This window comes from Balaenoptera musculus, chromosome 13, assembly GCF_009873245.2.
Source record: "Balaenoptera musculus isolate JJ_BM4_2016_0621 chromosome 13, mBalMus1.pri.v3, whole genome shotgun sequence".
Taxonomy (NCBI): Eukaryota; Metazoa; Chordata; class Mammalia; order Artiodactyla; family Balaenopteridae; genus Balaenoptera; species Balaenoptera musculus.
Genome location: NC_045797.1, coordinates 65860855 through 65886276, shown reverse-complemented (window position 1 = coordinate 65886276; position 25422 = coordinate 65860855). Strand labels below are relative to the sequence as shown.

The 25422-nt window shown below is 46.9% G+C and overlaps 1 protein-coding gene across 1 annotated transcript in view; it reads right to left on the bottom strand.

The window, feature by feature from the left end:
* Positions 1-25206, bottom strand: part of CAPN13 (calpain 13) — a 66749-nt gene extending 41543 nt beyond the window's left edge. The window contains 8 exon segments of the mRNA XM_036872581.1: positions 1922-1996; positions 3246-3362; positions 3365-3422; positions 9689-9822; positions 15077-15192; positions 16326-16404; positions 25010-25047; positions 25050-25206. Coding sequence (XP_036728476.1) covers positions 1922-1996; positions 3246-3362; positions 3365-3422; positions 9689-9822; positions 15077-15192; positions 16326-16404; positions 25010-25047; positions 25050-25206 — 774 coding nt within the window.
* Between the last annotated feature and the right edge of the window lie 216 nt (positions 25207-25422).

Genomic DNA, 25422 nt, shown 5'->3' with positions numbered 1-25422 from the left:
CAGCATTGCCTGGATGAAGGCTGGCACACAAGAAAGCTGACCTTCTCTCCCTAACCTAGACCTGTCCACGTCTGGGATGGGGAGCTACGGCGAGCAGAACGTCCATCCGTGGCCAGATGTGATGATGGTATTGCCTGTCTCCACTGAGAATTCAGGGAGGGGCATGGGAGGTTCCAGAGGAAGAGCATCTGGAGCCCCTGGGACTGGGATCTCTTGTGGCTTGGGTTTATCGGGGCCTCTTCCTTGCTTGTGGGAAATGTCATTTGAGCTCCTCACATATTCTATGATGGAGAATCCGTGATGTCACCCTCATAGGCCAAGGACAAATGCATTCATTCACTCATGCAAGCACACTCACCCATTGATCCTACAGGCATTTATTAGGTGCCTACTCTCCTCCACTTGCTGTGCACAGGAAGCATTCTGGTACTGATTTCCTTAGGGAGGAAGGCGGGAGACAGAAAATATTGCCTCTGTTTTTTTTTTTGTTTGTTTGCTTTGTTTTGTTTTGTTTTTTAACATCTTTATTGGAGTATAATTGCTTTACAATGGTGTTAGTTTCTGCTTTACAACAAAGTGAATCAGCTATACATATTCATATATCCCCATATCTCTTCCCTCTTGCATCTCCCTCCCACCTTGCCTCTGTTTTGCAGATTGGAACATTCACCCAAACACAAAACGATGGAGTAACTGGCCTTAGGTCAACGGACAGGAGAGACAGATTGACACGCAGAGAGGGAAGGCAGATATGAGAAACAGGCCATAAATAGAAGCTGATACTCTGCGTTCCTTGGCCCATAAATACCTGTGAAAAATGGACCCTGGGGTTTGCGACACTGTCTCTTATGACCTAGAAGACATTATCAGACCTCGAGAGTTGTGAGAACTACAGAGATGGGGGAACATTTGTGGGAAATCATCACAAGGCCAGGAAGTGCTGTCCCTGCACGGCTGCGTGATAAGCATAGATGGGAACTGAGGAGTCGTGGTGTCTGGGCCCAGCCATTTCAAGCAGCTGTGTCACCCTGACCTTCCCCTCTCAGATGTCGGCTTCTCATTTATGAATGGAGGAGGCTGGACTTTAGTAGTGTTTTCCAGACCAAATGCTACTGCACACACTGATGATATGCATTTTTGTCCACCCAAAGTCGGTTGTTACATCAAGGGGAAAGACTGTCCCCCAATAGCCATCCTCCCCTCATTCATGGGAATAAAGTTCTAGCTGGGCATATGGCAGCCCGGCTAGATGGTATGTTTCCCAGACAACCTTGGGCCTCAGGGTGGCCCATGACTAGGTCCAGACTCCTGGGATCTGAGAGGAGATGGTGTGTGCCTTTACTGATACGTGCCTTCCTTAGGGACGTATAAGTGTCCCCGGCCTCTTTCTCATCCCCCGGCTGGGAAATGAGGGGACCTGAGGCAGCTGCCCTGGGCTCACAGATAGAAGCCCCATGTTGCAGATGGCAGAGCCAGCTACCAGCTCTGGAATCACCTGCCTAGCTGAGAAGTGAACTTGATCTTGTTTGAGCCCCTGTGTTTTCGAGCGTCTTTGTCAGAGCAGTTTAGCTGGTACATAACAAATAAAACCCTTTCAGGGCAAAATTTCCTCCAAAGTCAATTGGGTAGTTAATTCTGCTTTCTTTTTGGGCTAATCCCCCAGCCTAGTTAGACACTCTGCCTGTCTGAGGCCATTCAAGGATAGTAAGATTTCTGGTGGGTCCCTGGCGGATGAGGATACCGGGCACCAGAACTTCTGGATGAAGAGAGGGAATGAGGTTGTCCATGATGGGCTTGGACATGGTGGAGGCAAGGGTGATCACTACTTGTTTCAGCTTGCTGGGCTCACCGAGGCAAGTGGTTCTGACTCCTGTGTAGGGGAGCAAAAACCCTGGGGCACTGTGTTCATGGGGAGCCTTACCTGCTCGGCGCCAGTCACTGTGTAGGCACGCCGACTCACCAGCCCGTTTGCCATCCTTGTGGACTCACTTGTCGGCTTCAAAGGAGGAAAACAGACCAAGCGTTAAACATTCACACATTCTTCAAAAAGATAGAAAAGCACTATTCAAGCAGCAGCTGGGCCGTGGCCAGATGAAAAGCATCCCACTGACTCACGTTGGAATGGCACGTGTTCCTGGATTTCTTTCCTAGAGAGGCAGAGTTTGAAGGCTGTAGGGTGCTTGAGGCCCCAGCATTTCACACCTCAGGAGACCACCCCATGACCGACAGAAGCCCACCGAGTCCTGAGGACCTGGGCTGCTGGCTTCTCCAATTACTTGCTATCAACGAGACACAACACAAGACATAACTTCTGGGCACTTTGTGGGAGTTGGGAAGACATACCACCTCCAGGCTATGAGGAATTGGGGTTTAAAGTGCATTCTGGTTTCATGTGGCATTTCAGACTAGGGCTGTGTGACTCAAAGCCCACATGGTTAAAGAGTGAAGGAAGTGTCCTCAGGGATACGGTGTTGGCTGTCTCAGAACAGACTCAAATAATTTGGAGGATCATCCAGGCTTTTCAGAATGGGGCACTTGGGCTTCCCTGGTGGCGCAGTGGTTGAGAATCCGCCTGCCAGTGCAGGAAACACGGGTTCGAGCCCTGGTCTGGGAAGATCCCACATGCCGCGGAGCAACTAGGCCCGTGAACCACAATTACTGAGCCTGTGCGTCTGGAGCCTGTGCTCCGCAACAAGAGAGGCCGCAATAGTGAGAGGCCCGCGCACCGCGATGAAGAGTGGCCCCCGCTTGCCGCAACTGGAGAAAGCCCTCGCATAGAAACGAAGACCCAACACAGCCATAAATAATAAATAAATAAATTAAAAAAAAAAAAAAAAAAAAGAATGGGGCACTCTGCCTTTGCGATGCTGCCTTTAAAGCCAGTGAGAATCAAAGGGCCCCCCGATCACTCTGGACCCCACTGCTTCCGGTCACAGGGAAGCACTAGGCAAAGGCTTCAGTGTCAGACAACAGCATTTGAACCCCTGCTCAGCCACTCACTGGCTGTGTGATGGTAAGCATTTTACTTAGTCTCTCTGAGCCCATTTCTTCTTCTGTAAGTGAATTCTGCAATCCCTATTTCAGATGGAGGGCTATTGTGAGGATTAAATGAGGTGGTGTCGGTAAAGCACAGCATCAGAGCTCTATGATGGTCACTTGGCCATTCCCCTGAATGGGCCAGTGGCTGAACGCTCCTGGGTGAGGAAAGGCTCGAACCAGTGCAGCGAGATTCCTGGTCTACTCACCCCGGCCAGGGTGCTGCAGGTCATCAGGGAGCCCGCCTCGGCTACCATCTTCACCGTTGTCATCAGGTCAGACGAGGAGGAATGCAGGCTGATGTTGGTGACCACCCCTCCCGTGACTGGTCCACCAGGGCATCAGCGAGGTAGCCACAGTGCAGGTTGACACAGGACGCATGAAACCTGGGAGGGAGAAAGGCAGATCAACCCTGTGGTGCCTTTGGTGCCCCCAGAAAGGGAGGTTGTACCCGGACCTCTGCATATTTCCCAGGAAACGGACTTCCCAACCACCCCCAAGCTATGGCAACCTGCCCACCTTCTGTTCTCCTGGATAAAGAATCTAGCGATGTGCCACCATTACCGCTTCCTTCCCCTGGTCTCCTGGGCCTGGGGAGCCCCACAGGTGGCATTATTGTATAGAGCTTAGGAATGCAGGTGCTGGAGCCACAGGCCAAGGGTTCAATCCCAGTCTCACCAGATATTTAGCTGCTTGACCTTAGACAAGTTACTTAACCTCCTAGGGCTGGGCCTAGCGTAGTGCCTGGCACATGGGAAGCCTTTAATAAAGACTGGCTATTATTATGATAAGGATCCACTGTTTCAGTATGGAGATTCCTTAAAAAACTAAAAATAGAACTACCATACGACCCAGCAATCCCACTACTGGGCATATACCCTGAGAAAACCATAATTCAAAAAGAGTCATGTACCACAATGTTCATTGCAGCTCTATTTACAATAGCCAGGACATGCAAGCAACCTAAGTGTCCATCAACAGATGAATGGATAAAGAAGATGTGGCACATATATACAATGGAATATTACTCAGCCATAAAAAGAAATGAAACTGAGTTATTTGTAGTGAGGTGGATGGATCTAGAGTCTGTCATACAGAATAAAGTAAGTCAGAAACAGAAAAACAAATACCGTATGCTAACACATATATATGGAATCTAAAAAAAAATAAAAAATGGTCATGAAGAACCTAGGGGCAAGACGGGAATAAAGACACAGACCTACTAGAGAATGGACTTGAGGATATGGGGAGGGGGAAGGGTAAGCTGGGACAAAGTGAGAGAGTGGCATGGACATATATACACTACCAAACGTAAAATAGATAGCTAGTGGGAAGCAGCCGCATAGCACAGGGAGATCAGCTCAGTGCTTTGTGACCACCTAGAGCGGTGGGATAGGGAGGGTGGGAGGGATGGAGACACAAGAGGGAAGATATATGGGGACATATGTATATGTATAACTGATTCACTTTGTTATAAAGCAGAAACTAATACACCATTGTAAAGCAATTATACTCCAATAAAGATGTTAAAAAAAAAAAAAAAGATCCACTGTTTCCTGTTTAACAACAGTGGTAAGTACTGGCTGTGTGCAGGGTACCTTGCTAGGCACTGAGCGTTCACAGATGGATGAGACCCTGTTCCTGCCCTCCAAAAGCCCACAGTCAACAACTGTGATGCTCACTGTGGCCATAAGCAGCCTCTATTCTTACTCTGTGCGAAGCTTGACCCAGAATCCCCATTCCCATCCTCAAAACTAACCCACTCCCCCCAGAATCATCAGGGAGGTGATGTCACTGAAGGTAACACAGGTGAGGGTGAGGCTTACATAACACATCCCCAAAGCAAACCACCTAGAACTCTCAGACCTGTTCTCCAAAATGCCTCTTCCGGGACTTCCTTGGTGGTCCAGTGGTTAAGACTCCATGCTCCCAATGCAGGGGGCCCGGCTTCGATCCCTGGTCAGGGAACTAGATCCTGCATGCCTCAACTAAGAGCCCACATGCCACAACTAAAGATCCCATATGCCACAACTAAGAGATCCCGTGTGCTGCAATGAAGATTCCGCATGCGGCAACTAAAGATCCTGAGTGCCACAACTAAGATCCGGCTCAGCCAAATAAATTTAAAAAATAATAAATATTTTAAAAAATGCCTCTTCCCACCGTCCCATGGAGTTTCTGCTTCTGGACCCACACCCTGAGAAATGCCCTGTTTTATTGCCCTATCTTGCCCTCCTCCCAGTTCTCCCCCCGTCACCTACTAGAGAGGCAGATAGTCTCCAGATTCAAGAGCCAACCTGCTCAGCCCAACTGCTGGCCTCCCCTCTCATGAGCTCTCCTCTCGGGCGGGAGGCTGAGCTTTTCAAGGCCCCCTTTGCTCCTCTGGGGAATGGGCTCTGCGTCGTGCTGCCAGGTGAAGCGCGCACAGCACGGGGAGAGGGTCTGGCTGGTGGAAGTGTGCTTGCTGTGAGCACGATCAGGACAGCAAGTCCACGCTCACCTGCTTCTACCGCCACACTCGTCCACCCCTCCACAGCAGCTCTCACCACCCACATGCTCTCCCCTTAGAAGGACACGTCGGGCTGCTTTGCCTTCCTTGGGTGTCTATTTGCTGTGAGAGCGTGTGGATCACCTTGGAACAGAGAGGAAGTAACTGTGGGTCCCGGGAAGGCTTCTGAGAGGTGGCACAACTCTGAACTGAGTTTTATCCAGGTCCGGACAGTGGGACGGACATCCTGGGGAGGAAGGATCAAATCAGGGAGGCTCCAGAGCCAGAAGAGAGTGGTGGAGTGGGGTTGATGATGGACTGACTGGTATTCCCGGGAGAGAGGGCGGATGGATCACTCACACGGAGAACCACTGAAGTAGGGACCAGATGAGGTCAGATTTGTTTTGAGAACTCAAGTTCCTGTCGATGGGGTGAACTGGAAAGGTTCCCATGGGCTCCTAAAATATAGGCAGGGCAAACCCACAACAGCATGGAGCTGAGCCAGGCCAGGCAGGAGACCCTGCCTCTTGGTGTCAAAGCTGTCCAGTGGGCATGTTCCCACACCGCCTGGTCACTCGGGCCTCCAGCCGGGACCTAAGCTTTCCTGTCCCTGATGGGGAAGCAGAGGCCAAGCCCCATACAGGTTGGTAGCCACAGGAAAGCTCCAGCTGCGGCTTGCTTTCTGGTGATGCAAAACCACGTGGGGGTCAGGCGTGGGTCCACCCTGCTGCCGCCTCTACTGGGGCCCGAGGCCTCGGACAAGGCCCCTCCCGGTCCTCGGCCCTTCACCTGGATCAGCTCTGGGGCCCCTCAGACACCCCTCTCTCACCATACTTCCACCTCTGCAGTTCTCTCCTCCTGGGGTCCCCCAGAATTCATGTAAACTCACTTCAGCAAATACAGATCAAGCAGCTGCTCTCAGCAGGACACCTTCCCAGGCACAAACACCATGGACAGCTTAGAGAGTCTTGTGTTAATGAAAGCAAAGGATCCACAGAACCCAAGGGCCATTCTACAGGAACCAGGTGGCAGATGGATCTCAACTTGTTATTTAACTCGTTCTAAACCTTATCTTTCTGTCTCTCCCTCTCTCTGACCAGGGTTGTCTGGTATTAGACTCTTATCTCTGCAGTGTTTTTAGTCAACTGCAAAGCTTCCCTTTGGTCACGATCGTGCCTACGTAGGTCTCAGCGTCTGACTCACTTGATTTTCCACATGTTTTCTGGCTCTGGGTCCTAGATTAAGAGGGCTTTGCTGAGGGTGCTGGAAGATCACCAAGACTAGGGTTCTGGAACCCATTCCAGATCCCACCAGCATGACCTCCCATGTTGCCACACCCCCTTCTGGCTTCAAATCGAGCTTCACCGGAGCCACACCAGGAAAGCAGCTGTTGGCTCTACCCCGTCACTTCAGGGCCACTGCCTCAGTGTCTGCGGGCCTCGTCTGATGGTCTGATGTCATGCACCCCCCGACCCTCTGCAGTCACCACAGAGACACCTAATGCAAGGGGAGGGACCCATGGCCAGTGCCCCCCTCTCGGTGTCTTCCACAGCCTTCTCTCGCTGTGTCTCCACGATGCCCACGAAGCCTGTCCCGGCAGCAGCTGTGTGTTTAGACAACGAGCTCTCCCTCTCTGCTTTACAAACACGAGCTCAGAGATCCTGCTCATGCTTCAGGGACAAGTCAGCTCTTCCTAGCTCCCTTTGCTGCCAGGAAATAGAAAGGGAGGGAAAGAGAGAGAGAGCCCTGTGTTCGCCACACCTGTCACTACACGTGTCACCTGAACCCAGGAATTCTGAGAGCGCCTTGTTCTCAGCCCTCGGCTTCAGCCTCATTTTGGGGAAATGTCTACGTGCCTGGCAATGATATGAGAGAGGGAAGAATTCAGATGTCAAATCGGGATCCAAAAAGGACGCTGAAAGTCTATAATTCTGAGCCACAGAGATTCCAGAAAGGATGCTAGGCAGCTTACCAGATCTTGTCTCCCACTCTCCTATTTTACGACCTCTGGGGAAAAAAACCCTGCAAACAAAGATTTTTTTCCCCTCCACATCTGACTCACTTGACCAATTCATTTCTGACTCCCCAGCTGCAAGAATGGTTGAAAGTTTGGGATCCACATGTTCACTCGGTATTGCCTACACCCTTGGAGGGAAAGAGGACCATCTCCACCTGGACAGGTGGGTCCTCTGTGTTTGCGCTGTGGTCCCTCTGTGCCAGACACTGAGTTCCAAAGAAGCAAAAAGACAAATCATTTTCCTCTAGGACTGACAGTATCAAGAAATGATGGAAAAGCACGTGACTGGGGAGGACAGACCTGACCCCAGCTTGGCCTCAAACACGGTGTGACCTTGGGCAAGTCATTTCACCGCCCCCCCCCCTACCCCGAGCCTCAGTTTCCTCCTCTTTCAAAGAAGGTAGGGTTTGATGCTGACAGAGGCTCCATCTAGCTCTGATGGGGTATAATTCTATTTGATTTCCTCCTGCATTCTATAACCCCCTTCTTTGGATGGAGGGGAAAGCTTTTAAATAGCTTTGGAGTTTGAAACATTTTCTCCTGCACTAGATTTCTTCAGGCAGTGGAATGTGGATTCTGGGTCCAGTTTCCCATTTCTTTTCAAGCTGAATGATTGCTTTAGGTCAGCTGTTAACAAAATCGGGTCAAAGTCATCATTTCATCTGCGAGCTTTCTAATTCTCCAAGTGAACTGCCATGCTCCCCCCTTTTAATAAGGAAAAAAACGAGGCCCTGGAGCGGTGAGCACTGAATCCACCCCGGAAAGATAGTGGCAGTGTTTGCATAAGTAGCTTAGAAGTGAATTAACCTCCCCAAACATACGGATTGCTTCATCCACCTCGCCTGTTTTCTGGGCTTCATTCTCAAATGCTAACGACCAGCTCTTCCTGACACTGGAAATGAGCAACAGCTTTAGCTTTGCACAAGCTGGCTCAAAAGAAAGAACGCACAAAAAGAGCCCTTGAGATGTGCCTCCAGAAGGACAGGGGCTGGGGTAGTCTGTGGGGTCGTAACCACTCCACAGGGCCCAGGATTGGATGGGGCGGGGTCTTCCGTCTTGCCAAATGATGTCACCTGGTCAAACGACCAAAAACCTCAGGAGACTCAGGTTAATCGCTTACACCTGCCATCACATCACTATTCAGAGTCTTGGCTTCCCCATTTGTCATTATGAGGCATTGGTTAGGAAGATCTTTGGGGAACCTGATTCCAGGACACTCTCCACTATTCATTTTTCTCCTGAAATGTGTGGTCCCCTGACCTTCTGTCTCCTAGCATTGATTTCCAGCTCTGATGTGTCCCTCACTTGTGTGGGTCTTGATGACAGTGACCTCTTACACACACACATACTCTTGCACACCCCACCTGAGCCGGCGTGAGCGTCTCTTCCAGCGCCCAGCACGGTGCCCGGACTATGAGTAAATGCACCATACACATCTGCTGAATAAAAGCATCCCAAATTGTCTAAGTGAAACCGGTGACTTGGGGAGTTTATAAGTCCTCGAGCTTGTTAATACCAGAAGGTAGTTAGTCCCTGACTCATGGTGTTTGGACCATATAATAATAAGCAGCTCCCGCCCTGCCCCCAGTCATAAATGCAATCTCACGGTAGCCACACCAGGTCCCCAAGTGTCCCGCCCAGGTCACTGCTCAAATCACTCCCCCCCTCATATCTCCTCTCTCTCTTCTGAAATCCTACCCATCCTTCAAGGCCTCGCTCAACGCCACCTCCTCTGTGCAGCCCCAGCTGAGTCTCTGTGAGTCAGAACTGCTGTCTCTCTCCTCTGCTGTCTCTCTCCTCTCAGCAGACTTTGAACATGATACTACATTTTATTTGGGCCCGTACACCAGCCCTTACAATAATACCGTTGTCAGTGCCCATCTCTGTCCAGCTCTGCCCTGCCCACCCCTCGCCACGTGTCTCCGGGTCCCTCCACTGGCTCCAACTGAGCCTTGCGCACAGTGATTATTTATAGAGGATGCCCAGCGAGGTGGCAAAGGCTCTGGAGCTCCCAGGGGCATCGCGTGCATTGAGCAGAGCTGCCAAAAGCCTTGGCGCCGGCTGGTGGGGAGCATCAGTCAGGGCAAGTGGCTGGACAGGCAGGGCCAGCATCCAGGCCCTGGGCAGAGGGGCGGGCCCATCCTTACCTGGCGCAGGCTTTCTCCAGCAGGCTCGGCCAAAACTCTTGTTTGTTGCGAGGATTAACAAAGAAGTACTCATTGTTCAGGACAGGTAGGCGATCGTCAATCACCACTTCCACCCACTGGCCACACTGCCAGAACTGGAGGAGAGAGAGAGGAATATACACACCCTAGTAGAGTTGGGGCAGGAGGGAGGTGCTGGCCCCCCGACCCAGGCCAAAAGATAACCACCATCGCCACTTGACCACCACAGCGCAACAAGGAAGTCTATCCAGACCAAAATCCCAGCCCAGGTTGGCGGACAGGGCACCGGACTGTCATCTCCACTGACAGGTGAGTCACAGATCAAGTTAATCAAGGACAATACAGCAGGGAGGAAGGAGTCTTGGGCTCTAGCTGGACTTTGTGGCTAACTCCTGCCTCACTTTGGCAAGTCCCTTGTGAGACTCAGGCACACTGAAGACTCTCCGGGTACATCTTGTATACAAAATGGCAGTAGGGGGAGCAGATGCTGAATAGCAAAGGAGAATGGGAGATACAGAGTGTCGTGATGGGGAAGGAGAGCCTTTGGGGAGCTGAAGGCTTGAGAGAGGAGGCAGGATTCCAGCAGGTGGCGAGGAGCAGGGAAGGCAGCCCAGAGCGGCGGCGACAGTGTGGGCGAAAGCCTGGGGGCCGAACGGTGAGGTTGCTCGGGAGGACTGAGCACTTACAGGCTCACCCTGGCCCTCCTCTCCTCACGTCCCACCGTCCCTGCCAGCCGAGCAGCAGCCAGGAAGCGGGCTGGCACTGTCGCTGCTAAGAGTGCAAAGGAACCAGATGCTCCTCTCCAAAACAGAGTGGTTTAATCGTCAGCATTCAACTCTTAATGGTTCACCCGGGGGCACTGCCAAATGAGGATAATTGATAACAAAGCCAGCTTTTTGGAGTTGGTGTGCTGGTCTCTGGATCAGCAACAGGGCTTCTGGCTTCAGGCCTGCGTCTTGACAAGACTCAGGCAAGCCTCCGATAGCTGGGCTTGGAGTAAAGCTGGGTGGATGCAATCCATCATCTGCTCGGTGGTGACAGGGAGCCTGGCCCACAGCCGGATGTCCCAGATGTTGGGCTTTTGCATACAGATGAGGATGCACTTTCGAAGCAGGGAGGGAGACCAAGACAGAGATGTCAGTGGAGACAAGACAAAGAAGATGTCCTCGCAGTCTTTAATGAACCAGCGCACTGGAGCTGGTGTTGCCCCAGCTGTGGATCTGCGTCCCGACTGCAGTAAGATGCAAAGGAGGGTGAGGCTGGGAGCCAACAGGGATGCTATCACAGTGAGATCGTGAGACCTGGCTGAAGCATCAAGGAAGCTAACTCTAGCTCCTTGAAGGAGGATACTAGAAGCACAGACCCATCTGGATTTTGGGTGTAATTGGATAGCAAAGTGGAGTAGGTGGTATCCAGTCAGTGGAACCGTGCTCCAGCCCTGGTTTTGTTTTTTTGTCCTGAGCAATAGATATTGGATAAGACACTTAATTCTCTGTGATTCAGTTTCCTCATCTGTCAAATGGTGGTAAGAGTAAGAGCTACCTCCTTCTGTGATGGGATCAGATGAGTGTGTGAAGGTGAGATCACAGTTTTGAAAGTAAGAACTATTTTTTGATAGGCTTTTCGTTCAGCACTTAGGATAGTGCCTGGCACACAGTAGGCCATAAAGAATGAGTGAGTCCTGGCTTGAATGAGATCCTCTTGTTGGTTCTACCCTCACTCACATCTTCCCACACCAGTAATGCTGACCAGACTTGTTCTCCCTATACATAGGGAACCTCAGATAAGATCATCGTTCCCAAAAAGGATGAAAATGGCCTGACTGGTGGTCAAGAAATGAGGCCACCGATCTGTGTTTCCTGGTTCACTGCTCTGGGTGAGGAGGGCTGGCACCTGGATAATGTCTGCACCCTTCAAGAAGCTGGCTGGTGCCATTTAGTCAGCACCCAAGTGTCTGAGGGAAACCAGAAGTGTTTTGGGCAAAGCATGCAAGTTGCCCAGGCACTGGGCCCTTTCCAGAGAAGAGTGCCCAAGCTCAGAATGATGAGATGTACAGATGTCAGCACTTGTAGCTATTTCTGGGGAACTGTGGGACTATCTTCACCACCCAGAAGGGCAAAGCATGTCCAGCCTGGGCCTCAGTTTGTCCTGACTACCTGTCACCCCACCAACACTTGCACCCCTGAGGTGAGCCCAGACACAGCTAAACACTGCACCCTCTGGCTAACTCCTCAGCGTGACCCTTGGACCAGCAGCATCATCTGGGAGCTTGTTAGAAGACCTAGCATGCAAATAATTGGACTTCAGGAAGAGAGAACTGGGTAAAGGAGGACACCCAGAAAAAATGGAGGGAAACAGCTGAGCAGAAAAAGGAGGCAGGTCTTCAGAACAAAAGTGCTCACTGAATTCCAGGCAAGATTAATCTTGCCTGGAATTCACACATCTGGACATTTCTAGAGAAATTTCTGAACCAAGGAGAGAGATCACCTCATATAAACTTGCAATTTGAGAGAATATGTCACATACCAGGTCAAGAGAATAGATTAGCATTGGATTTTTCTTCTGCAACACTGGGGAAGGTACAAGACAATGGAGAAATGTTTACAGATTCTTGAGGAAAAGGAATGTAATCCAAAAATCCTAAACCCAACCGAAATATTGTTCTTAAGTAAGAGCAAATGAAAAATACTCATATAATCTGAGGAAACTATTCAAGGAACTACTCCTACCAAATGTGGATGAAATTAGAACAAAAATCTTAAGAGGAAATGAAGGCTGAAAGAAACAATGGTGAGTAATGAGTTTTGAATATGCTTTGGACAAGAAATATACTGGTAACTAGTGAAAATGAAATTGATAGTGAAAGGATGAGCAAAGATATAATAGGGAAATGTAAGTAACAGGAAGCTGGAGTAGCAATGTGAATATCAGATAAAGAGGAATTCAAGTTCAGAAGCATTAAATATAGCAAAGAGGGATACTGTGTAAGCTTTATTGCAACAACCGGAGAGCAAGAACATAAATATTTGGGCACCAAAGAATATAGCAGGAAAAGTATAAAGCCAGAACATAAGAGGAACCCTCTAAACTATAACTTTGGGGAAGAACTTTAACTCACTTCTTTTAGAATATGACAAATCAAAGAGACAAAAAATAAGCCAAGATAGAAGAGATAATTGCAGATTATACAACCTGCAAATCAGAGAGCTTGATTCCATATATCATGGATATATTATCATGGATAATATATACTCTTCTCATATGTCCATGAAGCATCTATAAAAACTGTTGTGGGGGGCTTCCCTGGTGGCGCAGTGGTTGAGAATCTACCTGCCAATGCAGTAGATACGGGTTCGAGCCCTGGTCTGGGAAGATCCCACATGCCACGGAGCAACTGGGCCCCTGAGCCACAGCTACTGAGCCTGCGCGTCTGGAGCCTGTGCTCCGCAACAAGAGAGGCCGCGATAGTGAGAGGCCCGCGCACCGCAATGAAGAGTGGCCCCCACTCGCCGCAACTAGAGAAAGCCCACGCACAGAAACGAAGACCCAACACAGCCAAAAATAAAATAAATAAATAAATTAATTAAAATACTTATTAAAAAAAAATCGATGGATACAGATAAGATCTGAGAAGGAAAATTTGTCTTAAATCTTTTATCATGAAGAAAAAAAGAAAGAATATTAAGTGTATAGTTTCAGAAAACAAAAAACCAATAAAATTGACCAAGAGAAAGTAAATGGGAATTAATAAAAATAAATTGAAATTAATTATATGAAAATCAAAACCCTAAAAGAAAAAGAATAGAAAGAACAATGAAAATTGAAAGTTGAGTCATTCAAAAACCAATACAGTAGATTGGTTGGATTAAGAAGAGCTGGATTAAGAAAAAAAGGAAAAATAAAAATATAGTTTAGGGATTAATAAAGTTGACTTAATCACAAATTAGAAGAAATAAAATAAATTTTCAGAGAATTATATAAGCAACTTTGGGGCAATAAATTTGGAACTACAGAAGAAACAGTTGGTTCTCTTGGCAAAATATAAATTTCAAGAATTAACTCTAGAAGAAATAAGAGGCCCAAGCAGATCAACAGCTATTGAACACGTCAGAAGAGTTTAAGAAATCATATTTAAAAAGGAGATAGGTCCAGATGATTTAACTATTGCCTATTTTACTTTTAAAGAACAGATAATCAATGGTTAACAACAGTTATACAAATTATTTCAGATCAAAGTAAATCTCAATAGGTTCCTATTAAAAAGCAAGCATGACTCCATAGTAAAAACAACAAACAATGGGAAGCCAATTCTACATGTGATATAGATGTAAAAATTCTAATAAAAATTTTAGCAAATTTAATCTAACAGTGGATTTAAAAGAATGACAAACCAGGAAAGTACGTCACTAAAACCAAGAGACAGCAGGATTTTGCTCGTCACTCTTATTCAAAATTGCAAACTTCTAATTAATGCAACAAGGCAAAAAAGCAAAATAAGCTCTATAAATAGTAAAAGGAGAGACAAAATTATCTTTGTGGATAATATTAGATAACTAAAAAAAAAATCCAGACACTACTAAAGAAAAAAATTAGAACCAATAAAAGAATTTGGTAAGGTGGCTAGATACAACTTAATATAAGACAAGGAATAGCTTTCCTCTTTTTAGCAACATCTAGTTAGAAAAATCATTCATATTAGCTACAAACTTGTAAAATATCTGAGAATACATTTACCAAGAAGGGTATAGCATGAATATCAAAACATAACTATAACATTTTACTGAAGGGCATAAAACTAGTTCCAAATAAATGGAAAGATATACTGTCTTTTTGGAAAGGAATAACTACAATAATAAAAGTTTGATTTTTCCAAATTAATACATAAATTTAATGCTGCTCTATTCTGCATCACAGTGGCTTTTCTTTTTAAATAGACACAATGATTTAAAAATTCTCATAGAAGAATAAATGTGCAAGAATCACCAAGATAAAATATTTTTGAGGCAAGGATAATGAATAATGAAGGAGAACCTATGCCACCAGATATTACAACTCATTCTAAAACTACTGTAATCAAAATAACAAGATATGGCATGGGAATAGACAGACAAAATCTCAATGACATACAGGGTTCTTGATGAATGACTCTTTTCTTTTGCTGATTGTTACTGCCATTCTTTACATTTACATGAAAACATTTTAACTCTCATCCTCCCTATGTGTCATCAGGTCATGAGCCAACACAGAGTAACTAACACATAAGTGTCTCTTCCACATCTCGGGCTGCCAGACCAACAGAACTTTCAAGACGGTCGCCTTCCTGTGCTCACAGAGAATCCCATTTAAGGAGCATCCCAGCAGCACACTTACCGGAAAACGGAAAATCCCCGCATATTGTTATGAAAAGCTTTGGTCCATTCGGATCTTCTGCAGGTGCTGTGGGTTCTGTGTCAAGGAGCCCAGTGCTGCCAGGAAGCAGCAATCTCCTGGGAGGGGACATAAGCCATGAGAGCTGACTGGACACAGCTGGAAGCCCCATCCCATGTACTGCACAGAGTCAGCATACCTCTTTCTGAATAATGTATTTTTTTCTGTCTGAGAGAGGAGAACTGGAAGAAAGATTCACTGGGTTCAGTTTCAAGCAAAATAGAGAAGGTGATGGTAGTGGTTATGGAGATAGTGGTAGTGGTGAAAGGGGTGATGGGGGTAGAAGTGGTGATGGGGTGGTGGTGATGGGAGTGATGGGGGTGGAGGTGGTGATGGGGTGGAGTAGTGATGGGGTGGTGGTGGTGGTGATGGGGTGATGGGGGTAGAGGTGGTGATGGGGTGGAGTAGTGATGGGGTGGTGGTGATGGACTGATGGAGGTGGAGGTGGTGATGGGGTGGAGTAGTGATGGGGTGGTGGTGATGGGAGTGATGGGGGTGGAGGTGGTGATGGGGTGGAGTAGTGATGGGGTGGGGGTGGGGGTGGTGATGGGGTGATGGGGGTAGAGGTGGTGATGGGGTGGAGTAGTGATGGGGTGGTGGTGAAAGGGGTGATGGGGGTAGAGGTGGTGATGGGGTGGAGTAGTGATGGGGTGATGGTGGTGGTGATGGGAGTGATGGCCGTAGAGGTGGTGATGGGGTGGAGTGGTGATGGGGTGATGGTGGTGGTGATGGGAGTGATGGGGGTGGAGGTGGTGATGGGGTGGAGTAGTGATGGGGTGGTGATGGGAGTGATGGGGGTGGTGGTGGTGATGGGAGTAATGGTTTTACCAAAATAGCACATACAAAGTATCTAGCACAGCCTTGCAGAAGTTCAATTAATGTTTGCTTCCCTGATGCTTCTCTCTACTCAGTGCTCAGATTAAACTCTGTGTCTATTTGCTCCTTTTCTTTGATAACTGCTCTCCCCAAAGGGCTCTGCACCCCCACTGCTGAGCCGACTTCCAGGCTGAGGGTCTGGGCGTGAATAGTCCGTCCACAGCAACACGGAGGGTGCCAGCCTTGCCTCCTCAGAAGATGGGGCAGCATTCTGTGGGTCTGGGTGGGCACTGCTCTTGACCCCCCCCTACTCTGAGGCTGACTTTGGGCAGCCTGCCTCAATCCAGGGCTGGGAAGGAAGAGGTTGAGTTCTTACCTGCCTCCCCCTGTTGGCTGTCGAAACTGCTCGCACCTTCCAGGATGAAGTGAGGCTCTGATTTACCCTTCAATAAATCCTTAGAAAAGAGGGAGAAAAGCCATGAGCATCTTTCATTCCTCTATCTCCCAGTGTGCTACCCAAGACATCACTCTCCTTGTCTTTGAGGGGTAGAGGTTACTTCTTAAACAGGTGTTTAAAATCTGAGCTAGGAAAGCTGCCCTCATTCTTCAGGTTTTATTGCTAACAGCAAGGCAGATGTCAAAAGGGTGTATCTGTAACTGACCAAATAGGCAATAAATGCATAAGCAATCTGTGCCAAGAGATAAGGACTCAAGATCCTTACATCAAATGATCAGCCACCCTGGTACCAACAGCACTGTTTCATTAAGAGTTTATAAACAACCAAAAAAGAATAGGATGCACTTATTAGAGGAAACTTTTATAAGCATAACGACGCTTTCCTTGTGAAATGTCATCTCTCAGAAGTCAGTGTAGACATTCTGAGCTCCAGGTTCAAGTCCAGCCATGTGCTGTACAGGATAGAGGATGTGCATTACTCAGGTCTTTGTCCACTCCCTGGTTAACACACACACTGATTCTGGAAGACCCCAAGCAGCCTCTAGGTTTTCCTGCTACCAGGAGCCCACACGATTATCCTCAGCATCTTCTCTGTGCATCTCTTCCTGGATTTCCATTGCGTGGATTTGTATAATTTGGTAACTGTTCCTGTATCATTTCTTTTCACATTGACAAATAAGTCCCCAGAGAGCAGGGCGGCAAAGTAGATTCATCTACTCAACAGCCACGAACGTGTGCAGTCCTGTATCTTGTGAGACCTGTCAGCCCTTCTTATACTGCCGGCCAGTTTCCTGGTGGAGCCGCCAAGGGGCAAACAAAGGTGTGCGTGTCTGCAAACAAGTCAGCCAGCCCACCTCACCAGGCCTCCTCCCACCATCTTCTCTGCACATAACCAGCCCTCTCTGATGGCCAGGGCAGGGCGCTCAGGCCCAGGCCCTTGCGATGGAGGCATGCAGCTGACCCTCTGCCCTACCCTTGGCTGCTCAGAACTCGGGGTCTCTCCCAACACCAGCAGGAAGGGCAGCTCTCCGCAGGGCCCTGGAGGGAGCGACTCTCCCAGTGTCAAAGCAACTTGGGGCACTTCAGTGGCTTTAGCTGTCCCCTCACCTTTTACTGGAAAAGGGAACTCAAGGTCTCAGTGGAGGCTAGCTGGAGAGCCTCCACTCAGGAATTAAAGAAGAGGGTGGGGCCATCAGGTTTATGGATGGGGTAAAAAAGACAGTGTGGCTCAGCTTTCTTGACCCAGCACAGCTGCAGCTTCTTCGTCGTTTACCCCTGGTTTACCCCCATGATGGGCAGAGGAGGGGTACGTGTGCTCAGAGTGAGGGAACCGAGCCTGGTGTGGAATCCTGCCTGCATTGTTCCCTGGGTGACCTTGAGCAACTTTCTTTACTTTGCTGAACCTCAGTTTCTTCATGTGTAAAATGGGAGTCAAATGAGAAAGCCATTGGTGCCCTGGCTGCTGTTACCAAACCCGTGCCGAGGACTAGATGCTCCATTCGCAGTGGTCTCCCGACAGAGCTGCAAAGACGACTAGATGCTCCATTCGCAGTGGTCGCCCGACAGAGCTGCAAAGCAGTGGTCGCCCGACAGAGCTGCAAAGCAGGAGTCTTTGCATTTTACAAAAGAGGATGTGAAATACTTAGTGTAGCATCAGACGAGGGACCTGTTCAATAAATATTGATTCCCTGCTTCTGTAATATTTGCAAAATTAAAAAGACCACACTCACGGATAAACCCAGCATCTCAAAGGCATTCATTATTAAACGAGAGAGAATAAAAACGTGGATAACACAGTCAACTTTTAGATATTAGAAAGACAAAAAGAGCCTCACAAACATAGGCAGAAGGAAATGATAAACAGAACAACTGGTGAGTTACAAAATAGAAACACAGCAAGATCAGTAAAGCAAATATTGAAGACATTGTATTTGGGGAGAAGGTTTACTTAGACCCAACCTTTGGCTAATATGCTAGAGAAACCCAAATAAAATTAGAAATAGAAAGGAGGTTTTAGCAGTATAAAAACATGACGTAAAATTCTATACTAATCAGTTTAAGCATACTGATGATTTTCTGACCAGAATTAACATGGCCAAAATGATCCAACTTGGTAAATAACCTGAAAATCAATAACCTTGAAACAGTATTTTTAAATGATCAAAGAATATCTCCCCATTATCTCTGTCAAGTCTGTCAAGGCTTCTAAGTACACAAAATTTTCTTGCTGAGTTCTCTCAAACTTTCAGGAAATAATTCCTGTGTCGCTTACAGTTTCAGTGTTTAAAAAAAGAAAGAATCCTGCCACCGTTTATTTTAAGAAGTTAGCACAGCCTGGATGCCCAACCTGAGAGAGAGAAACACATACGCGCGCACACACACACACACACACACACGTACACACACACACACATACACACACACACACACACACACATCACATCACAGACTGATTTCATTTACGGAAATATACTGAAATAAATACCCGGCAAATGAATCAATGATAAATTATACAACTAACCCACTATCATTAAGTAGGGTTTGCCATAGAAGTGCAGGATACCAGGATGGTTTCCTATCGGGATATCTAATGGTATAAAATACCATTTACATGGGCCAAAGGAGAAACAATTGCTATCTTTCCAATAAATGCCTTGAAGGCATTTGATAAATGCACAAATTTCTCTGATTTACCGAAATAACAAAATCGAAAATGAAAAAAACCAGAATTTTAGTTAATTAGGAATAGAAAGATACTTTAATTTATGAAAATTAAAGGATAATTATTTCAAATAAAAAATCAATTGTCAACATCAAATTTACGGGCAAACACTAGAATTGTGTGCATAGAAGTTGGGCACCAAACTAGCATTTTTTATCTCCTGTCCTGAGCTGCCTGTTCCTTCCTCACTCTGGACTTTAGAGGGGTCCTGGGTGATCCAAAAAGAGCAAAGGTAGAAGGAGACAGAAATTATACCCAGAAGCATTTCAGTCTGCCGGGCCGACTTTCTGAGACCAGGCCCACAGAGAAAATAGATCAAGATGGTTGGAAGATAAAAATCCCCTGGCTCTGGGCAGGTCCCCTGTCACTAGGTGGGCTGGGCACACCAGGGCACTGAGAGAATGTGGTAAGACTGGTGATGGGCAGTCTCTACCCCGAGTGTGACTCAGAATCACGCAGGAGCTTCGCAGACATGGAGACTGCTGGAGGCCGCCCCCCATGACCTGGATTTAGTAGGTCAGATGGAGGTAGAGTTAAGGATCCACACAGCTCCTCAGGTGATTCTGAGGCCCAGCCAGGGCAAGGAGCAGGTTCAGAGAGGTTGAGTGATTTACCCTAGGTCCCACAGGAATCAGGCTGTGCATCAGGCCCTCCGCTCCCATAATGCCTTCCCCATGGACCACACCAGCAGGCAGGGTCTTCAGTGTTTTCTGACTCTGTGAGATGGATTCGCCCTTTGAGGTCTCTGCAACATCATTTGTACAGAAGGAAGCTGTGATAGTTCATTTTATGTGCCAATTTGACTGGCTCATGGGGTACCCAGATTTTTGGCTACACATTATTTCTAAGGAGTGTTAGCATTTGAATCAGTGGACTCAGTAAACAAGATTGCCCTCCCCAACATGGATGGACGTCATCCAATGTATTGAGGGCTTGAATAGAACAAAAGGTAGAGGAAGGGAGAATTCACCCCTTCTCTGCCTGACTGCTGAGCTGGGACATTGGTCTTCTCCTGTCCTGGGACTGGGAATTACATCATCAGCCCCCCTGGTCCTCAGGCCTTCCCACTTGGACTAAACTACACCATCAGCTTTCCTGGGTCTCCAGCTTGCAGACAGCAGATCTTGGGACGCCTCAGCCTCCATAATTATGTGTGCCAACTCCTCACGATAAATAAATCAATAGGATATATCTATATAGTTCCTGTTGGTTATGTCCTATAGGAGATCTCGACCTCTCCCCTCTCCTCCTCCCTCTTCCCCTCTGCATCTACACCCGTAACCCATATCCCAAGTGGTACCGAACCAGGCACTGCCCCGCAGTTGTCTCTGGAGGTGTCCCTTCTAACACGGCATCACTTCCTGTGTTTTGGACAGTGATTCCTGTGTTCTTGTCAAAGGCTCCTCATGCCCACCCCCCCCCCCAGATGGTGTGCTGCTTTTGGATGAGGAAACACCCGCTTTAGCGTGTTGGTCTTCAGACACAGGCCCTTTCAGCCGGTGGCCAGAATTCAGGCTGGGCCAGGTGGCAGCGTCACTCCCTTTTCTATTTTTGCTAGAGAACTTTGCTTTACTGGAATCAAAGTTCTTTGGCTCAGTGGCAATTGGTTGTTGGCGTGCTCTCTTTCTGTCGCCTTCTGCTACCTGTTGCCTTCACAACCTACATTCAGAGCGCCACTTTGGTAACCCCTTCCTTTCCGGAATAACTCATGCTGAAACCAAGGTGAATCATTTATAGTAAATGATCCTTTCGGAAACTCTGCTCTGGCTACTTGGAAGATGAACATCGGTGTCTGGGTAGGCAACACTTCATTCTGGGATGGCCACAGGCCAAAATCCATAGTGGGGCTGGGCGCTAAGTCCTGAACATGTTTTGGGCCCCCAGACCATTCTTCAGTTGAGAAATGAACATGTTTTTCACTAAAGAATGGGGACAAAGATGAAATTTCAATCCCTCAGTCTGACACAGTGGCAACTCTGCTGTGAAGATCTACGTCTACAATTCTGTGTCTTCCAATATGGTAGCCACAAGCCATATTGGCGACATACATTTAAATAAAATAAAATTAAATTAAATTAAATCAAATCTTCAATACCTCAGTCACACTAACCCATTTCAATTGCTCAATACCAACATGTGACTAGTGACTACTGTATTGGCAGAAAGGACATTTCCATCATTGCAGAAAGTTCTATTGGACAGTGCTGATCTACTAAATGAGGATAATAATATTATCTACCTCATAGGCTGTTATGGTAATTAAATGAAATGTTGTATGTAAAGTGCTTAGATTAATACCTAGCATAGGTACATGATTGATAAATGGAATTTGTTATTATTCATGAAATAAAATCTTTAGAAGAAAGTGACTCTAAGTGCCAAATTCAGTTCAGGGAAATATCATATAGAGTCTCCAGATATAAGCGTAATTCTCAGCACTGTCTCTTGCTGAGGCTGGTGTTGCAGAAAGCATTGAGGAGGATGAGGAGTTGGATCCTTTCAGTGCCATTTGCTCCAGGCACAGTCACAGGCATTTCCAGAACCTGACTGCCTGCTGGTGGGGGGAGGGGAGGGTGTGGGGAGTGGGTTACCAATTCCTCAAACCCAGAAAGCTGAAGGAAGCAATAGAAGGAGCTTCTACAGCAGCAAAATGGATTAGGGTTAATTGTTAGAGAGAGGGAAGATAAGGAGGAAGAGGTAGGCAAAAGGAGAGAGAGAGAGAGAACATGAACTATGGGATGCGAAGCAACTTTTCTTCTTCATGGTGCATAGAAAGCTGAGCCTAGCTTCATGCCCCTGACTCTTGCACTGTTGTTGAACCCACCTAGCCTAGATGAGTACGAGAGGTAGAATGATATCCATGATGGTTTAACAGTTGCCTAGAGTATGAAGCTTTCCCATTATCTAGAAAAGCCTAGAATGCAGAAATGGCCTAAGGAGCCTTGGTGCCACCTCAGCCATTATATAATTGAAGTTTAGGGGGTGCCAGTCAGGCCTCTGGCCAGGCACTGAGCAAGCTTTAGATTGGGAGGCAACCTTCTAATAGTGACAGGCAGCAGAATGTGCGAAGAAAAGCACCATGCACACTCCCTGCCAGGTTACCCTGGCCTCCCCAAATGGTTTCCTCTGACCCACATTTCTCCTTAAAAGTGTTTGCTGAAATTGGCTGAAGACTGAAGATGAGATGACTGGACAGTGAAAGCCCAAGAAATCCCAGGAGATGGCCCCTGTGGCTGCCACTCTATGCCATCCCTCCCAAATTAGTCATAGTAACAATAGCTAGTGTTTAGTAAGTGCTTACAATGTGCTAGACAATGTTCTAAGTATTGTCTTCATTTATTCCTTAAAATAATCTTGTTAGGTACTGGTACCATTTTTATCCTCATTCTTTTCACCTATAAAAATGGAAAGAAGGGCAGAAGATAGACAGGGATTGATTCCTGTTACCCAGACAAAGTAGGAGATTCTATTGGTGCACAAGATATTATTAGCAGCAAACAGGAGCCTAAAATACATCACGAGCTTATGATGAAGCCTTACAGAAGGCGATACAGTTGTGGTGTTAGGAATATGTCTCAGAGCCAGACTCCAGGGTTCAAATCCCAGCTCTAACACTTTAGGCAGGTCACTTAATTCTCTGTTTCTGTTTCTCATCTGTAAAATGGGGCTAATAATAGTACCTCCTCATAGAGTTATTATGAGGATTCAGTGAGTCAAAGCACCTAAAGCCAGGCCTGCCATGTGGTCAGCACTATCTAAGTGTTGGCCATTACAGGTAGGATTGTTCCATGCTGGCTGGAGCTTCTCTTTCAAGGCTCTTTTCAGTCGCAGCTGTGAGCTGTGGCAGTTGAGGACGTCACCATGTTTAACGGGTGACTACATCAGCTTTCTCCTCCACCATCTTACTTGGAAAACAGGTCAACTCAAGAATTCTCTATTATACATGTAGAGTTTGAAACCCATTTCAGGTGCCTGTGGACAGAGTCATTCATTCACTCACTTATTCATTCACCCAAATCCTAACAGAATCCCGTGGGGCACACAATCTTATGTGAGGAATAGTACAATATGTGGAGTCAGAAATTTTAGTTTAAATCCTGGCTCTTTCCCTCACTGTGTCACATTGTGCAAGTCACACCACCTGTCTGAATCTGTTCTCTCATAAAACTGGGAAAGAACGTGAGACAAAGTAAGAGAAGACACATGGAAAGCTCTGGAAAATACTATACAAGCGTAAGTGCTGCCAGTTGTGATAAGGAATACAAAGAGATATGACATATCCACATATACATTTTAAAAGAAATGTTGGAATGATAAATGACCCCCTGGTAGAGCTTTTGGATGGGTAAGCTTTCGGATGAGAAGAAGAATGGGAGTAAAAAGTATCTGGCCCCTGGCTGCCTCTACTTTGGGTTCCTGGAATGATTCTGTGTGAGTCATTTCATTTCTGTTTGCCTCAGTTTCTCCTGGACCTCAAAAGACATCACAATTTGAGACGTTGCTGGAATTAGATAATAAAAAACTCTCAACTCTTTCTAAATAAAAATGTTATAAATTCTTTAACACTATAAATATGGTCTCACATCTATTGCTCAGTACCTTGTGAAAAAAAAAAAAATTCTAAAAGAACCTCATCTGAAAATAACAAAGGGAGAAAAATATAATCCTTCCAAGCTTTAAATAGAGTTCTCTGCTCAGCTCTCCGTAGGAGTGAAGTCCAGAAGTAGGGAGTCATTGTTGGGGACTTACTGCCTCTGGATGGTAAGATGGATTCTAGAAGCTTGAAGCACCCCCATCTTAACTAAGCAGCATCCTAAGCCCCACCTGATCCCCACTCACCCTCCCCTTCCCCAAAGCTACAAATTGGTCCTGAGTTAGGACAAGAGTTGTTACCTCCAGAGTTTCCGTCTTGTTCTATGTCATCAGAAAATACCTATTCTGCATAACCTAACCTGGCTTTATTGAGTGTGTTGCACAGAGTGCTTGGCAGTTCATTCACATTCAGTAATGCTTGCTGATATTATAATCATTAGCTTACTAGACATTATATTCTTTCCTCTTATTCTAGGTTCTGCTGGCTGCTTTTGGAAGCATGAACAGGAGGTTTGAGCAACAGGGCCCTCAAAGTGGCCCTTAGCCAGGTCCTTTGCATCAATGAAAATGATATTATGAGAATGTTTAGTGGGCTGAGAAATTTCCCTTGGAGCTTCATGCCCTGAAACTGAGATAGTTCTAGAAAAACCAACAGGGCTCACCTGGCTTCAAGGTGGAGTTAGTGGTCGTCTACTGGGGTGGGGGAGTCAGGGGGTTTGAATATTGCCATGAAATACCTCCCTAATTTTATAGCTGATGTTTACAACTCTTTTATAGGTGATCAGCCTTTACAAGATTGAAAATACACATATACATGACAGAGGCAAGGCAATTGTTGAAATTCATCCTATTGTATAAGTGACTGACATGTTATCTTCCCTTTGAGTAAATTCTAATAAGGAAAGAAAAAAGATAAAGACCGTAATACCTGACAGAATAAAGAATGATGAAGACTGACAGAGGGGCTCATTTACGGAGATTGAAGAGACCCCACAGCTACTACTACAATCCTCCTACCCATGCATTCCCATTTTTAATGTGGGAATCCTAAGGCATGTAATCTAGTGACATGCTGTCTTAGAACTGGGGTCCTGCTTCCTGGTACAGGGTCATTCCATCCCACTGTGGATACAACACTATAGCTGAGGGACCAGATGAACTTCAGTCTCCTTCCAGTTTAGTTTGGGCCAGCCCTGAAAACCAGGTCTCAGGCCCGTCATTTCAGGGGGAGGCGCCATGGGAGGCACCATGTCAGAGGGTCCAGGAGCTAGAGAGGAGGCTCGCTTACCTTTGGCTGCATCCAGCTTAGGCTGGAGAGGTTTTTCCCTTGAGCAGCTGTAGACCTATGGAATAAGTCTCAGCAGGGAATGTCTCGTCCTCAAACAGCAGGCCTCTGTTTAGGCAATAATCCCATAAGGAGTAAAAGTCCTGTTGCTTGAACTTGGTGATGCGGGTCTTGGCTAGAAGCTCCTGGTTGTGCGCCATGACTCTTCTTGGAAGAGGTATAAGGTCTTTCCCTTTCAGTGAGAAAAAAAGATATTTTTAGGGGCAAGCCGTCAAGTCCTTTGCATCATTAGATATGAACTCTTGAAAGGCACTCAGATGTCCCCCACTTGTACATGTGAGGAGACTGAGACCCAGATCAGTGCTATCCCTGGTGACACAGCCAGTTGGTAGGTGAGCCCAGACTACAATCCAAGC